Source organism: Ischnura elegans, chromosome 2, assembly GCF_921293095.1.
Source record: "Ischnura elegans chromosome 2, ioIscEleg1.1, whole genome shotgun sequence".
Lineage (NCBI taxonomy): Eukaryota > Metazoa > Arthropoda > Insecta > Odonata > Coenagrionidae > Ischnura > Ischnura elegans.
The window spans coordinates 132,865,822-132,884,260 of NC_060247.1; the positions used below are offsets into that span (position 1 = coordinate 132,865,822).

Genomic DNA, 18,439 nt, shown 5'->3' on the forward strand with positions numbered 1-18,439 from the left:
AGAAGACTCTCGCCATCGGTTGACTCTTTAGTGATATGTGCTACTTCCTTTACTAAATGCGATACTTATTGACTGAGGTGAGATGAGGACAATTTATGATAAAGAATTAATTGCTTTATATCATTCAGAAAATTTTCTGCATGTCTCAAGTCTACCTCCACACAAATGACATGCTAAGCAACTCCTTGTCAAACTATCTCATTACTTTTACGCCAGTATTTAAAAATGTGAGGAATTTAAGATTTAATACCAATAATTATATTGTTTATTTGCACAAAGGTCTCATGCATCAAAAATAAATAAGGAAAACGGCACGTCAGAATATAAACTACCTAAATATGGTACAACATTACACACGAAATATCTTTACTAGTTAATGCAATTCATTGGGTTTGCTTAAACAGAAAAATATGTCTTAGTCATCAAATGATTCTACAATTTGAGTTTGAACAATTTAATGTTTTTTTTACAGTTTTGATAATGTTGTCAGTTCATTATACCTCAAACCTTATGCTCATTTCATTGGGTCCCTATTCGGCCACTTCAGATCTCATAATATTTTTATAATACCTTTTGTAACAATACTGCGAGGCTTCTGCAAAATGGCCTGACACAGACAGTCTTGTTGTGAGCAGTGTTCTTGTCAAGTGATAATGACAAACACTTTCCACGTTATCTGTTTTCCAAATTATTTTTTTACATGCATCACAGCTAAAAATATATACAGTAGAACTTGTTTAGTATGTTTCTGAAGGGGCCACAAAAACATGCCATCCAGGTAAATGTGCTGACCAGGCAAGTAGATACTAGCGATCGGGGTAATTGCACTCTGAGGAGAAGTCATCATAATTACAATTACTTTCAGAAGTTCTCACATGATCGTCTTACTAAACTCTTTCCACATACAAAATCAAGAAAATGAGCACTGCATTGTAAAAACAATACCATGTGAATAAAAATCACTATGTTTCATAGATTTCCTGAGACAATTACATAAAAACGGCGTCATTCTTTCATGATTTGTCATGTATATGTTTTAAGAGGACCAGTTAAGCTAAGCAATTTCTTCTTCATCACAGCTAACTCTGAGAATATGATGATAACTCTGAGTATGTCATTTGGTTGTTTTAAAACATCATAAAAATTGGCAAAACTTCTTTACTATAAATGCCAGCACCTGCATTATGCATTCGTTCTTTGAATGAAACCATTTCTATTGATAAATCGATATTGAAATGACGATTAATAATGCACTTAAAGATTATTACAAGCATATTTTTATATTTTAAAGTTTCAATTCACTTCAAAATTTGTCCAATGTAGTCTACTTTCTATTTCTTGTGCCGAGATTAAGTATTTTTGCATTAAACTTTGCGTGGAGATCCAAAGCATCGTCTACTCCTGCAAAACTTGTCAACTGATGACGCACGTACCCCTCTCATTGAAAAATGCATCACGGCAGTGGAAAGAGGGATGTGGGATGAAAGTAAGAAGGCCAATGGCTGATAATAATAAAATAACTTATGAATTTGAAGGTTTAAACACCTTCAGAAGATGTAGTAGAAGCCAGGTTTAACAAGTGCTCATAATCCTTCGGGAATTACTTGCTAACCCGAGCGCTCGTTGTATCCGAAGGTGTTGAATAAACCCACTTAAGTTTCATAATCGTTCCTGTTTAGTTTTTCTTTCGTTTCTGCAATATTTAATAAAGTTAAACAGCTTAAGAGTCATTATCTGGCACTAACTAGTTGAGTATCAACATATTTAAAGAAAGAAATGGGAGATTATCAATTTTTTAAAATAATTAATTCCCCTAGCATCGGTGATTTTATTCCCGTTCTTGTATTTTTTGATCGCCAAAGAAAGCTGTAAAAACATCGTAACTAGTCTGAATCAATATGCTTGGTATGCAGTGGAAGTATTTGGACAATTTTGCGAATACATCATGCCGACAATATCAGTTTTGTCGAGTTTTCGAATGTTTAACCAGTACGCCAGTCAGTTCGGAAAATTGGCTGAAAGGTTCACTGCAATATGGCATGATTCGATGGTCGAAGATATTTCTCCCCATTGGAAAAGCAGTCAGCTTTTGCCTTTAACATCACACCATTTATAGGCAGTCCTGCAGACGGTTGACAAAACCACCTGAATATTGCAGATTCCATTTGCAGTCCCATTCCACAAATGTTTTTGACTGCTAGGTGTTCCCAGTTTGTTCACTACTGCACAAATTTTATCTTTATTTAATATTGTGAACAACGTAAATGACGAGACACCAAACAGCCTCCCGATATCAGTCTCTAAAGTTCATCTAATTTCACACAAATCTATTACTTTACTTTTGGTATTAAGACCCAGATATTTATGTTTCCTGGACATGATGCACTTGCGCAAACCACCTGACACTACTACATCCCTGAGACTGAGTACGCTCCGTCCCTCCAAGCGAGTAAACTCCACCCCTTATCCATGATTAAAGCACAAATGGTAATATCCACACTATTTTATTATCACTTAACCGACCATGGTTTCGACACATGGTGTCATTTTCAAAGTAATCCAACAAAAAACTCTCTCGGTATATATACCCAGGCCAAGGTAGGAGGTCGGGGGCATATGGAATTGGAGTGAGGGGAGTGGGAGGGGGAAAAGTTTAGGTGAACAAATGAGTGAAGGCCGAAACCAGAAGACATACAACAAGAGGAGCGTGAAGGTCAGGGTTTTGACGTCATGGGGAAGCTTACCACCCCTTACCCAAACCCCAACTCTCCATTGCTGTGTGATTGGGTGCATCCAGTCGACGGGATGGTAGAAGTTTTTCAATCACTCTCTTCTGCTGAATGCTGAGGTCCCATGAGCCCTCTGCCTTGGATCATGCTCAAAGGATCGGGTGCATTGAGTTCACCCCTTTATCATGTCCAGCCACCGAGAATTGTCTGATGACAGCCAGAAGGGCCTAGTTCAGGGTAGGGGGTAAGGTTGCCAGATAAGAAAGGGAAATGCCCAAGTTATACGTAAACAAAATGCTTCCGTGAGGAGAGGAGCTAGAAGGGACGACGAGCGTGAAGGACCCAAAGGAACAATCCCTTGTTTAGGTGATTCGAAGAAGGGCTTATTTTGGTTTTTCAAGCTTGTTTCTTTGTTTCATATGCATGTGACAACGTAGTATGACTAGGCAAGGGTGCGAGGTGCATTATGGAGGCAGTGATTGGCCGCAATCCGTGCGGGGTTCTCCGCCCCTTCTGTTTGGCTGTCATCGGACAACTCTCACCAGCCGGACTGTTGTCTTGAGGATTTTCTGGAGAGCGATTGCGATGATATAAATATTTTACTCATTGTATAAAATCTTCAGTTCCTCTGAAAAAAAAGCCCTGATGAAACCAGCCAAAGAGGATGGGGGGGGGAACTAACTCCCTCTCCCACTGTCATCTTCCTTCCATTCCCCTCCTCATGATAACTGGGCAAAGAAGGAGGTAAAATGGGAGCATGCGGAGCGTACTCAAGGCCTCAAATCACATAAATGCTTGGATGTAACTGACTTTAGGTGTTGTAGATGTGACAAACATCTTGAATTTTTAGGTTAATAAACAGATAATGCAAAACATAATAGTTACTGCCTGCTCAGCGGATCATCACCCTCGAGAAATATCTGTTGCAATACCGAGCGTACGCTGTGGAAAAAACTTTGTGGCCTCTCTAAATCCAATTTATTATACATGTAAAACATAGGCCACTTGGCAGTACAAACACTATCACTCGCTAAATCATGATTCTCGTAAAATGCCATGCTCGCTAAACCATGCTTCCACAGTACATACAAGGAAATGATTTATGGGTTGCATCATGGCAAGCAATTAAGCATACTACCCAGGAAAGTGCTACTATTTGAAACGTACTAACCAAATAATTTTCCCTTATTTTGTTCGGATGTTACCAGGACCAAGAGAAATCGCCGTGTTAAGGAGGAAAACGTGCTAAGAAGGAACGTACTAACAAACTTCAACTGTATATACAAGAAATTGGAAGAATATTTAACTTTTTATGAATTGCTCAGAGAACTATTGCCTTTTAATACATGGAAGCAGAGATCGCTATGACACAGAATTAACTATGTACACCTTTAAACTGTTGATCTGCCTCTGAATGACAGAGCTTGAACTCAGTTTACATCTGGGGAAGTTGATGTGATCTACCCAGGATATTTCTTTAGTCCATGATTATCTCAAAAAAATTAGTTACTTCAATGAATTTATATTCCACTACCACAACAATGCAATTTCTCACTACCATTGAATTAAATATAATACTAATCACAATGAAAAGGAAATCAAGTATGGGAGTAACTTACTGCAATTTGCTTCATCACTTCCATCCACGCAGTCCTTGTCAAAGTCACACCTCCAGTAAGGAGGAATGCACTTTCCATCAGTGCACTGTATCTGGTTGCTGGGGCAAGTAATTTGGTGACACCCTGCCTGCAAATCAACGCAAACTATGAGTCTCTTCTCCTCCTCACCATGCATCTAGTCACACTAGTGCATGTCTGTCATAAACTGCACACTAAGCAAGTTTGAATCTCTTGAGGTTCACGAGACATATACACTCAAGTGAAGAGCTTTCAGTATGATTTATTTTCAGGTTAATAACTTGAGCTACTAGAGTAATAAAATATTCTAAATTTAAATTTACATTTATCATGTGCATTTATTTTTCTATAACTTCAACTCAATGATTTTGAAGCAAAAAGTAAAGAATAACCTGTTTCATGGTACTCCCAATCCTTTTCCCCCACATAAACTAACACCAGATCAATGTAATAAAACATTCAAAGATAGAGATCACATCAGGGGGAATGGTGCTGAGTTATTAAATGATGACAGCACTTGGACGTGCTGCTTGTACAGAAAGTGCTTCACTCCAACTTGAGCTTGCCTCCAAGGAAAACATGATCATACAACTATTACTTGATACGGTTTTTTAGCAAACCAAAAACTCATTGTTGAAGGCTCAGAACATAGTTGAAAGTTTCAATCAATTCTATTACACTGTAATGACAAAAGCCTGAATGAAACTCTCATGAATATTTTAATTTTTTTACAATATAAACCTGACAATATGCACTTGTAAAAATTTAAAATAGGAGATTTGAAATCTTTTATAGCTGCAGATGCTAGTTTTTTTTTCTTTTAATAGATTCTCTTTTTTGTTGACTCCCTTATTAACATACTTACCTACAAAAATTGGCATCGCAGGGCCATCCCTGGATCAAACTACGAACTTGTGAATTCAACTGGATTTTAACATTATTACTTCAACAGTTTAGGGTCGTATGATTTTTAAAATGATCTTTCACAGCATAAAATCAATAACAAAAAGCATTTTTAAAAATTTTAGCGTAATAACCACCGAAAACGTTTAAAAAAGGCCACCCAAGACAAAATAAATGGCGGTGCGTACAAAAGCAAACATTTTTTCGTGACTTACTGAAAAAGGTTCAAAATTACAAAACTCGATATTACAAAGTGCCAATTTTCCGGTCCAATGACTTTGTATAATTTAGAGTTTACTGTAATGTGTACCGAGTAAAATCAAAATCTTATAAAATGGATTTTAAATTAATGTTTACTTTGCCATGAATTCTACACAGTAGTTCCACACAGTTAAAACTTATACAGTGAGTCCTCGTTTAACGTTGTTGATTCGTTCCTGAAAAAGTCGACGTTAAGCGAAACAACGTTAAGCGATGCAGTATTTCCCATAAGAAACAATGTAAAAAATTTAAATTGGTTCCTAGCCATGTTCCTAACAATCCATTTCTTCGTGAAGAATCCAGAATTTCCCGGGCGAGAATCCAAGGAGGCCAATTATCGGAGCCGTAACTTTAAGGAGACTTCTTGACCAATCGGGAGACACCTGAATCAGGCCAAAATGAAAAAAATCTGAATCTGACACTCGGAAGCACGAGGACGAAGTTCTTTAACCCGGCGGAAATCGCGAGAAACATTCATTACCGATTATTCACTCCAGCATGATAACGATTCATTCGAAACGAATTTTCATAACGAAAAGGTTGGGAAGAAGGCATTATTAAATGAAATATAAAAACTAAAAAGAAAGTATTTTTAATGGCGAAACATCGATATTTTCAGTAACAGAAGAAATTTTAACTGTAAAAACTCGACCTGCAAACCTAAAACTCGACCGATCTCTCCAGAAGTTGCACCTTCTTCAATTCTTTTAATAATACCAAGTTTTTATTCTAATATCGCCGTTTTTTCTTCACGTCTGAAGAACCACCAGGATAGCCACTCTTCTTCGTGGACATTTTTTTCGGTTGGCATCAGAAAAATATACGGATAATGGGTAAATGAGGCGATAATTATTCGCTCAGATGCATAGTTAACATACGCTACCCACGCCAACCTTTTCTGTCGAACGAAAATTACCAATCGCATTAATATGGTAATATTTACTATACATCAGATGCGCTTGCGTTCTATTCGCCATTCATTTTCTTTTCGCCGCGCATAATTTGAACAACGTTATCGCGAAGCAATAACGACGTTAAATGATCAAGGGTTTCAATTTTTGGACAACGTTATCGCGAAACAACGTTAAACGGGACGACGTTAAACGAGGACACACTGTATAGGGATCTCATTGAAGCCCTAATTTCTCAGCCAGTTATTTATCAACTGGACAATTAGATGGAGTTTTGAATTCGAGTATCTAGAGTGATTGAACCAGCTCCTCTCGTACCACCCATCCCTAATACAGATGCAGTGCTCAAAAAAAGAGAATCAAAAGGCTAATATACAAAAAGTGACCCAATAAACACACAGATACATTCTTCACAGCTTTGGAGGCAGCAAACAAAGGGAGATGAAAGACGAAACGATCAAACGTACCTCATCACTGTTGTCTCCACAGTCATTGTCGCCATCACACATCCACAGCCTTGGAACGCACAATCCATTGGCACACTTAAAATATGCATGATCACAGGCATGGGAGGCTGCAAAGGAAATTTCAGACTAATTATTAATTACGCACACATTGAAATACAACAATGGAAAATTTGTAATGTTTTGAATATGTTTTTTGAGACAATAAAAAAAATACAGAGATGATAGAGGATGACGAAACATGAACAATGCAAAAAAAATTGAGGGCCAGATAATGCTTCATTTCCGAGATAAAAATTACCAAAGTTATTGATATTCAGCCAGCAAAAAAAAACCTGCCATTGAAAGGTGGCATGGTCAATTCACGTGTCTGACATCACTGCTGCCTCCATTCCAGCCTCTTCTTAGAGGATTCAGGACAGCCAAAAAGGAGTAAAAGGAGGCTGCAATGCTACGCTCAGGGAGGAGCATTTTAATAATGCTTTTACGAATGCATCTGTGTTGCTATTACTTCTAAAATTGCTACTTCTTTGAATGCTGGCATAACGGTAGCCATAATGCACATAATGCTTATTCTTTGATATTTAAACATGACCAGGTTATGAGCTACCACAACAATCCCTCTTGGACAGTTTCGCATAAGATTTCTAATGTGCAAACATTGGATTCATTCCTGTTTTCATTAAATAGCCGGAAATGAGTACACAGAGCATTATTTATTCCTTCTAGGAAGCTATATTCCCCATGTACACAGTTCCCATTCCTTATTTTCTATGTAACCACTGAAAACTTAAGTTTCCCATCAGATCAGATGTATCACTAATCACTGTTGATAAATCAGTCAGAAATACTGGTGACTAATATTAATTTCCCACTTGATACTCCTTTGGAATAATTCAATGTTAAAAAATTAGACAAACCACAATGCAAAACCACAGGAAGAACTTTGGACAACTCAAAGAACTCAGGTAGTTATCACTGAACGAGCAGCAAACAATGAAATTGGTGCCCAACATCAGCTATGACATATTGCACCTACGTATCTCCCAAAATGGTGCACTGAAGGCTACATTTGACAATATGCCTTGATATTCTTTGCTTTGGTTCGATTAATTTTAATTTTTTATCTTTGATTCTTCAGCTTAATAAATACAGGTCACTAGTTAGGAATGAAAGTATATTTATGGCACAAGCTATAAGATGCATGGGATGAAAAGGCTGTAGAAAAACCTATCAAGTTCTCAATTGATAAGAAATAAAGGCAAGGCTCGCAATGCTGCAGCAAGGACAGAATTGTTACTACAGTAGACTCTCGTTAATACGAACAACGTTTTTACGAAGTTCTCGTTATTACGAAGCAAACCGTTGGTCCCGTCGAAAAGGCCTATCCAAGCTATAGTAAAAGAAACGTTATTACGAAATTTTCGTTTTTACGAAATTACGAACTTAAGTCCCGGTCCCGGCGGTTACAATATGAACTTTATTACGAAGTTGCCCGCACAAGTCACGGCATTTAGGTGGATATTCACTACACTTAAGTTTCAATAATTGCGCCACGTTTAAGTTATTCTCGTTTACTGTGCCTAAGAGCGTCAATTATGGTTCTTTATTCAGTTTACATGCAACATCATATAATTAGCTTCATTCCTGTGTAGTCAGGGTGCCCTACTCATAACAGTTCGTAAATAGGATGTACAGTCAGTCCTCTTCCTATGCACATTCGATTTACGAATTTTCAGAGAAACGAGCATTCAAAATTTTCAAATTTCAAGTTTGGCGCCTTTCGATTTGGCCGATATTACGCTGGGAAACTCTCACTGTGATCATGATCTGAATAAGGTATCGAAGGTATCAATGAAAATGGTGTGAATGTAGGAACTGTTCAAAGTTTCGCCCGTTCGTCACCGCGGGGAGCTATTTTTTCGGCTCCGAATGCATCGCGGGCCCTGCTAGATCAGTTCGCCACAAGCGTGAGTAAGCGCATACGTGTAATGCAGTGTTGCATCCCGCAGGATAACCGTAATCTGCGATAAATTACATACAGTCCGGCTGACGAGGGTTGTCCGATTACGGCACAATAGGATTGGTGGATAATCCTGCGCCAGCACGGTTTAAAGCCAATCGCTGTCCCCCAAACGCACCTCACACTCGCCTAGTCATACAACGTTGTCAAATGCATAAACGAACACCGAAATAAGCCTGATCCACCAAAATAAGCCCATTCTTCGAATCACAGAACAAGTGATTATTCCTCTAGGTCCTTGACGCTCGTCGTCCCTTCCGGATCTTTTCTTCACGGAACACTTTGTAAGCGTTTCCCTTTCTTACCTGGCAGCCTTGCCCCCTCCCCGGACCTAGACCATTTGGTCTGTAATTGGACAACTCTCGGTGGCCGGACTGTAATTTTATCAACCTAGGAACAAGGTCTTGGGACGCATCGAGTTTGAATATCGGAGTTCATGTATTCGGGAAGATATCAACCCTCGATTGCGTCATGGCGCAGTCTTCTGTTGAAAAACTGAAACGAATTATCCTGTTTATATATATTTCCGCGTAATTTAGTCGCGTTTATAATACACTATTCCTTACGACGATCCCTATAAGAAACGTTCTTACGAACTTCGTTATTACGAACCTCCATTTTCTCGGTCCCGTGAACTTCGTAATAACGAGAGTCTACTGTATAGTAATGGGGTCATTCACTCAGACCTGAGATCAACATTCATTAAAATAGTGATTTGGTATGGAAAGATAAAACATGATGATTAAAAAGATCTACCCCTGTCAGCTATTCCCATTGAAGCTTAAAATAATTAAATAACGCAAAAGTTTTCCACCAAAATTCCAGAAATTGGTGTTATCACTTGAGATTCAGTTGATTTACTTGATCATGTAGAACCTTTCGATAAGAGATAGAATCACGGATAAGAGTGTAATCATGTAATCAAAAACAAATCACACAAGACCAATGCACAAGACTGAGGAGAAGCTTAAAAGTGGACGCGTGGCGTCATCAACTTATCAGCAAAATAGCCCAAGAAGTCGGTGATGGATCAAATAAAGGGAAATTGTGGGTCTCATTATTTTCAAAACTCCATCACGATGTACAACAGAAAAAAATGACCCCATTGCTGGGAATGCCCCTTTGGCAAACAGCTGTTGGAGGTGGTGCACACTTACCAGGGCACGTCCCATTCTCATACGGCTTCTCACCACCAGGGCAGAGGCACCCACCATCAGGGCCCTCAACCATGCTGTCAGGGCAGAGGCACCTGTGACCACCCCGTGGCATGCCCACGCAAATGTACGGACATGGAGATGGCTTGCGGGAGCAGGGATTCTCTCCCTCCTGCACACTTTCAGCAAAAATCTGGGAGAGAAGATGAAAATCGTGTTCAAACAATAGTGGCATGTCAGGTGAATAACTGGCAAGCAATTAGTTCACCAATAGGAAAAGAAAAAACCCTTCTATTCGAAGCAACACTGTGGCACATCGAAAACTACCAGTTGGACATAATGTTGTAGTGGCTGTTGTAGCCCTGGAGGTGTTTCAAGAAAGAGATGCTGAATGGATGAGGATGAAATGATGAAGCAGGTGGAATAACTTATCCAAGTAAATATACAACTCAAACACAGATGCAGCTCAAAAGACAACCCAAAATGGGAAAAATGTGGATTACAACTTAGGGTTTGATTGAGGATAGAGAGGATTGATCGTCTCAATTATCATTTTTAAGTAGAGATGGGTCGAATAGCAGATTTATCAAACTCGAATATCAAATCATTGCTCAAATATTCGAATACCTCGAATTTCGAATACCTCGAATACTAGGGTTGCACAGAGCATATTAAACGTACGTTTCTTCTTCTATTTCCCGTGATGAATGTATAAATAAAAAGGTATCCAGTGGAACCTCAATCTATCGTTATTCAAGAGGATGGACAAAAAAAAAACGATGAATGCGGGAATGTTTGACTAGGTTGCCTATGCAGCAGGAAACACAGGATTTTGGCGAGTAATTGTGATATAAAGGATTCAAACACGAATTTAGGTGATTGGTGGAATATTTTAATTTTATGGAAACAATTTGGGCTTATAGTTGATTAAACTAACATCTCTCTCAAACATCCTAAGGGGACACACCACCTCGCAAAAAAATGATTGCATGATGTCTTGGCTTTTACACTGCAACAATGGATTTGTCTGATGTATACATTCTTATCTACCAAACGCCATTTCAGCGGCACGCCCATTGGATACTCGGCTTCATCCAACTTCTTTTATTTTCAACAGGTAGCTCGCTTTACCCTCACTCCTACTGTCAAGTGCTAGCGGACAATCCGAGGCATTTTGCAAAATACACCCGCTTCTCCACCGGATTTTCTTCTTTTTCAATTATTTTCAGTCCACCTAAGGAAGTTCTCATGAGATAAGAAGATGAATTCGAATTGCCATCAGGGAGAAACCAAATATCCTGAGAAAATATCCCTTCGCCTGTGACTTTGACAACAGAGATTTAAAGGACAACTCATAAATTTTAACTTGATATACGTTTTTGGAAAAATATATCAACGTCCGAGAAGCTCAGCTACGAGGATATCGAGTTTCGCCAGAATGCTAAGTCTTCGTCGTATTTTGACATTTATTTCCTAGCGTAAAATGCTTAAATAAAGTCAGAAATACGTTGTGCTTGGTCATATTCTTTTTTACATTACGCGCACATTACTAATATTTAAATCCAATAAAGGTGTAATATCACTTGCCGAAAGTCATTTTTAGACACCTTTTTGGCTAGCGTCGGAGGAGGGGCCGAGGGCTGATGGATGGAGGGGGTAGCGGATTTTGGGAATTGTGCTACGTAGCTACTATCCCAAGGCACTGAGGTTCTCCTGGTGGGGGAAACCGGGGATTTTCGGATTTTTCCGCTCGATCATTTTCGGTTCCCCACGTCAAACTCTTTTCACTCCTCTAATCGGTCAATTACCAACGACGTGCATGTAACAGTGTATGACGCAAAATTCAAAGTATTCGAGATATTTGAAATGGTACCTTTAGCATAATTTTTCGAGATCTCGAATATCGAATACTTTCTAGTATTCGTGGATACTATTCGCACATCTCTATTTTTAAGTTTAAATCCAAGCAAATATCATAAATTTTAGGTAGTGGACAAGGAACAATTGATAAAATATTAATTCTCAGGTCACTGCAAAGACCACTATGCCATCCAGGTTTCTGCATTCCCACAGCAATCATATTTAATACCATGAGTTTTCGGTACAGGTACAATTTCTAAGGGAATTCAGGAACCTGGAAAGTTAAGTGATCTGCACAGGTGGTCCAGAAATTCAAGGCTCCATGGCTTGATTACTACGGAGGTCTGTTTGATAATTTTATTCATGGAAGAAAATCTGTGGGATGTTTGAGTCAAGTATGATAAAATTTCTATTTGTGACATTTTCATAAACTCTTTATAACTGACTGAAGGCAACCTCATTGAATGATTCATTAAAATAAATAGTTCACTCAAGGCTATTCACTAAACTTAACTAAAGCTGGTAGCTGTTGACGATGCTATTATTATTGAAAACAAAAAAGCTAGATCACTATAAAAGAAGCACTTTAGGTAAAAGAGAATGACAGGATATTCACAGGATACACAGAGCTGAAACTGCCAAAGCTTCCAGGATTCCATAAAAAAGGGAGAGATTTTTTACAAAAAAATCGGATTGTGTGGAAAATAATGAGTTAAATGATAATTTTTACCCCATGATAGATGTATGGCAGTGACTATGATCGCACATTTCGCAATATTTTAAGCAAGAACTCATTCGTAAAGCAGTACCAACAGGAATAGAAATTTAAATATAAATATTAGGACAATTGAAACAAGTTTAAACACTCAAAATGATATAATGGCTTGAAGTCATTACTGGAAACAAAAAAGTGTAGAATATACAAAGTTAAGATTCTTCCATTACAAACTCTGAATTAAAGAAATTGCAAATAATGAAAAAAAAACATAAATATATAGACAGGAGATTAAGAGTAAAAAGGAAAAGAAAGAGCCACTTAATTAATTGAAGTAAAATCTGATACTTTCCCGGCGAATATATTCGAAAAAGGCTATTCGGGCTTCCAGCTGGGTGGTCTCCCTCCATTCTGCCGACGTTTTGGAACTCGACTCATGTTCCGAAATGTCAGCAGAATGGAGGAAGACCACCCGGCTGGAAGCCCGAATAGCCTTTTCCACTTAATTAATTGCATGTAAAAAGTAATAATTGCAAACAGAAAAATTTTAGCCTATACAGGGTTGGCCTGAATCTTGAGCTTACATTGATGTAGCATTGTCTTTTGAGGAAACAACCACAGCAGCTATCCCACATGCAACAGCACAGACATGCTTTGATATTCCTACCAGTAGTCCAGAGCTACACTACTGCATTTCACTTGAATGCTTTACCATGTCCTGAGTGACACCAATACCATTGCAAAGCAGAAGGCCAGAAAATCTGTGAACAATGTCCCCAACTCATGGCACACAACTTAAATAGGCCCCAAATTGCAAAGGTGACTGATTTCCATAAAGGAATTTTTTTAGAACAGGCTAACATATGCTAGAAATGTGATCATTACTTCAAAATAGTGTGATAAAAGAGTATTTTCTTTAATTGTGGTAAAAGGCACCCAGTTGTCCAATAAGAGAGTAAAAGTGAAAAATAGAGTCATTGGTATTCCTTCATGAACTAAAAATTAATATTAATCTAGCAGTAAAGGAATATACTATGATACACACCTTGAGGTCCATCAAACCAGGCAACTTCTCAGCAATGGCCGTGATGCCAATGCCCAAGTCCTTGTCAGCCATGTAGATGGCATTCTGCCGCCAATCATCCCAATACATGTTATCCTTGAACACAGCAACAGCAAAAGGATGGGACACTCGACCCTGTGGAAACAAGAGAAGAGGAAACTATAGGGTCTGAATTTCGATAGACAGCAAGAGGAAAAAAAGCACATGCCATCTCTAAACCTGAATGAGAGAGGGGAGACCATATATATTACACAATTGGAAAATTTTTCCTTAATAATAATACTAACTAAGCTTTTTTAATCCAGTCACCTCCAGATGTTCGATAAACTTATGCCACCAAATTTGGTGCAGGGCAACTTTGGCAATTGATTGGTACAATACAGGGGTCTGGTTCCAGCTTAGGAAAGGGTTCACGATTCATCTCTGGTTTGGAGAGCATACACCATATAGTTGCCATCATTGCAATGAAATTAAGCACTACCAAGCAAAAAAAACATACTTACATCATTGGAAATCACTTTTCTGAACTTTTTGCCATCAAAGTCAGAAGAAGAGATGTAGTCCTTACGAGCATCGACCCAGTAAATACGCTCTGCAATGTGATCAATTGTTATGCCATTGGGCCATTCCACCAGGGGCACAGTGAATAACTTGCGAACATCACTGCCGTCCATGTTGGCTCGGCTCACGCTAGCTTCACCGGGAGACCAGTCAGTCCAGAAAATATAGCTGGAAAACAAAGACTTCACATGAGAGGGGGAAATATGTAGAGTCTTAGGAGAATGGGGATGAAGTTAGATAACATTGTCATTCTCCTTGTAGATATGTATACAACACCAGTCATGTAGAAGCACATAAAAAAATTTACGAAAATGCTGTTATTGGATGTAGTGAATCAAGCGCTCCTTCACCAATATTGCGAGAGGAAATGCCTATTTCATATAAACTGTGAAAAATTCTGTAATTTTCATTGCGTTACATGCTAAATATTGAAATAATTACATGGTATACTGATACTGGTAGTGCATGATACAGGTAGCTGACACAATAAGTAAATCTTCAGTTCTATAATAAAGAGTAAGCTTACCCTCTCACAAAGATTTATAGATAGATCATTAAACGCTCACCATTATCTGCTCTTTTCTTTTAATTGACTATTTACCATTAACTTATCATTTTAGTTTTGCCACCACTACCTTATATTTATAAGTTATTGAAGTACATTTTTCAACATCAATACATATTCGTATAAAATAAAATAGGACATAATTATAATGTGAGGGGGAAAATTTTTTACAGTATACCTATTCACCAATTCGAAGCTACTGAAGGTTCTCCTTTTCTTATGGGAGTGAAAATTTAAAACTGCAGGATAGGTAAATAAAGTGTCTTAAAAAGTGCATTGAATACAGACTTTGAAGTCCATGCTAATTGAAAAGTCTTATTACTTGATGAGTTTTTAAATAACGATTCATAATTTTATTACTGCATATTTATGTAATTTTGATGGTGGTATGCTATTAAATGTTTTTAATACAGTAGAAGATAATCCAAAATGCTACAGACCAGAAGCATTCCCGATTAACAATATGTCCAGTGAATAGATCAGTTACCTAAAGATACAGGCAACACTGCAATATGAAACATTTTATTTACAGAATGTGCACTACCAACGGTGAAAATCATGTGCTGTTGAATACTGGGTCGAGTTATAAGAAAATACCAATCAAATTCATAAATTATATGATTGATCATATGTATACCATATCATGTTATCATTAATAATGACCAAATGTGAAATTTAATTCTTAAATTTCACATTAGTAGTCGCAGCTAATCTTTTGAGTGCAGAGATTGTATTTTGGAAAAACTGCTTTACATTAACTTCATAAACAATCTTCAACTAGTTCACATGACGAATATGGAAAGAGGCCCTTCAGGCTGCTGGTTCCGCAGCAGGGGTCACCCGCCTAACAAATAACTTGCAAATGTAATGTACAGTGGCTTTTCACTCCTTTATCGAACCTCCTTCCAGGTTTCAATCATGTGCCATTAGGAAGTGTTAAATATGTTTTGAGATAGTCAACTAGTAAAAAGGGATTGACGTATCTGATATAAAAACTACTGGAAGGCTCCCGTGCTTGCAGCAACTCTCTCTTTCACATTTTCACTTCTGGATTTTCAAAAACAGAACTTCTGATTCGGGAAAAGAGAGCTTTCTCTTAGGAAAACAGCATCTGAAGAAACATGTTAGAACAAAATGCCGATTCTCACTGCTGCAAAATGATGAGAGGATGTACATAAAAATTTCGGTAGAATTCCTCTTTACAATTGTTGGAGCTCAATGAATGATAAAATAGGCAATGGTATTTCAAGGAGGAAAATAAACAATTATCATTCTTGTTCCAAGCATTTTTCATTAAACTGTAGACATGATCAAATAAAATTGATAAAATGGGCAATGGTATTTCAAGGAGGAAAATAAACAATTATCATTCTTGTTCCAAGCATTTTTCATTAAACTGTAGACATGATCAAATAAAATTTCAAGTACAGTGGAACCTTGTTAAAGCGAGTACGGGCTATAGCGACACTCCCGCTATAATGAGAGATAGCTGATGCACCGTCAATTGACCCTACAATAAGCGTGTTAAAAAATTCGTTTTTACGACACCCTTTTGGTGCTGCCTCTCGCCATAGCGAGGGTTTCACCGCCGGAAGACTTTCATCAAGACTCCTTAACCTCTGTAATTTCTAGCGATCTGTTAGATATGAAGTTAATGGAGTGCTCAGTCTCAAATTTATGTGGTAAACTGTCGTTCGATAAATAAGTAGTTAATTTTGGTGAAAATATTGTGGCATTAGCATTCGCGAATGCTTCATCTTCTTTTGTTCCTCGGACGGCAGAAAGCAGTCGGCAGCATACCCGCACGTCCGTGAGTTGCGTGAATAGAAAGCATTTGATGGCAGTCACCATGGCCAAAAAAACACCAAACACGTCTAAGTGAGAAAATAAAAATAAAGGAGTAATATGAGAGTGTCGAAATTAATTTATCTTCCTATTCGCTCTGCAAAATTATAAAAACACAGAAGCACCCAAGGAATGCAGACGATGAATAGCTAATTAAGGAGCTTTGTTCGGGTGGTTTTGCCCATTCCAATCTGCGGGAACTTCTGAGAAAGGGGCTACGCCCAAGCCTAAAGCGGAACATTTCAGGGATAGATTGTGAATCGAAAATTTTAAGAGTGCAGAAGGTTGATTATACTGGCGAAGCACCAAAGCGTTATCTCCCCTCATAATTGCTGGTCATGCCTGCGGTGTAAACTCGAAGTCGTGGAAGAAAGGACTCCGATCGTAAGTATCTTTAGAAGTATTCCCCGCGTCATGTAACATAGACGAAACGGAACTTTTTTACATACAACTCCTCGACAAAACCCTTGCAGTATGAGGTATTTCTTGCAATGATGCCTCTAAAGGTAGGTAGTGCGCCTTAGCGATGATGTAGAATGTACGAAGCAATGATACTCAGCGTGAATTGCCCGGATGGACGTATTTATTCTCCGTTGCGGATTTACAAGGGTGAACTATTCGCGTCAGTGGTCGGAGTCGTACTGGCGCTCTCTTTTGTCACGTGGGTAGCCGAGCATCCCCTGGTGGCCGCTGGAAGAACTCGCAGAACAACTAACTCTCGTTTGCAGTGCCGTGGTAAACTCGGTGTATTACTTCAAATACGTCGCGAGCGTAACACTCAAAAAGAAACTTTTTTTCAACAACGGCAATTTTAATCACATCATTTTTCAAGCTTAGCAAACTTTTTACCGTAGATTATGTAGGTATTACATTATATGATAGAAAAAGTCTTCCAAGGCGGGAACGTTATACTACCTTCCACCGTTTTCGCCTGTAGAAACAAATGTAATGCGTTATTTCACTTCACTGCCGCATAACGTACAGAAACAATAAACATACACCAATGGAAACATTTGAGGCATTAAATAACCGCGATACTGTTTTATCAATTAATTTTTGAATTTTCAGTGGAAAATACCAAAATAATAGAATGATCACGTAAATGAACTAATTAAGTGCATAGAAAAATGGCTTCGTCGGTTGCGCATTGGCATAATGATTGACGAAACAATGCTTTCCATGATTTTTATTCAGTGCGGCGCTTATAAATTGTTTGAATAGTTAGTCATTGTTTGAGTAAGGAAATTTAGTGATGCAAAAAAACATCGCCTTTCGTCTGGATTTATGCTTACGTTTATCGGATAGATGTTTATCTGTCGCCGCACCACTCCTGTTCCTGTATATCTGTTCGCAACAGGTATATTGGCTATTATTTGCTCCACCTCCGGTAAAGCGACAATTCGCTATAGCGAGTGTTTATTAGTACACCGTGGGGTGTCGTTATATCGAGGTTGCATGTAATTTGGACTTGTGGCGTGACCAATGTAAATTTTAACGCATTTCCATTCCTCTCCTCATTAAGTCCAGAAAGTTCACAAATGGATATCATAAATTGATACACTGAAAAACTGGCTTTTGTGGGCTTGGTGTGAAGACAGCAATTAAACCCCTGAGATAGCCTTATTTTCGGCAATGCAACTTTAAACAATAGAAATTTTGAAAAACTCAGGAAATCCTTCTGTTGTTACGATCATTATGCTATTTAGATTTCTGGATTATTGATCATCTACTGCACTTCACTTTTACTT

At 38.2% G+C, this 18,439-nt stretch overlaps 1 protein-coding gene across 2 annotated transcripts in view; it reads right to left on the reverse strand.

The window, feature by feature from the left end:
• The window catches only part of LOC124154652 (sortilin-related receptor-like), a 103,596-nt gene that overhangs the window by 66,651 nt on the left and 18,506 nt on the right, over positions 1-18,439 (reverse strand). For both annotated transcript variants that reach the window (XM_046528506.1, XM_046528505.1), the window contains exons 13-17: positions 14,224-14,449; positions 13,703-13,855; positions 10,086-10,275; positions 6,909-7,015; positions 4,349-4,475 (exon numbers count right to left, since the gene is read on the reverse strand). In XM_046528506.1, coding sequence (XP_046384462.1) covers positions 4,349-4,475; positions 6,909-7,015; positions 10,086-10,275; positions 13,703-13,855; positions 14,224-14,449 — 803 coding nt within the window. The remainder of the gene's footprint in view (positions 1-4,348; positions 4,476-6,908; positions 7,016-10,085; positions 10,276-13,702; positions 13,856-14,223; positions 14,450-18,439) is intronic.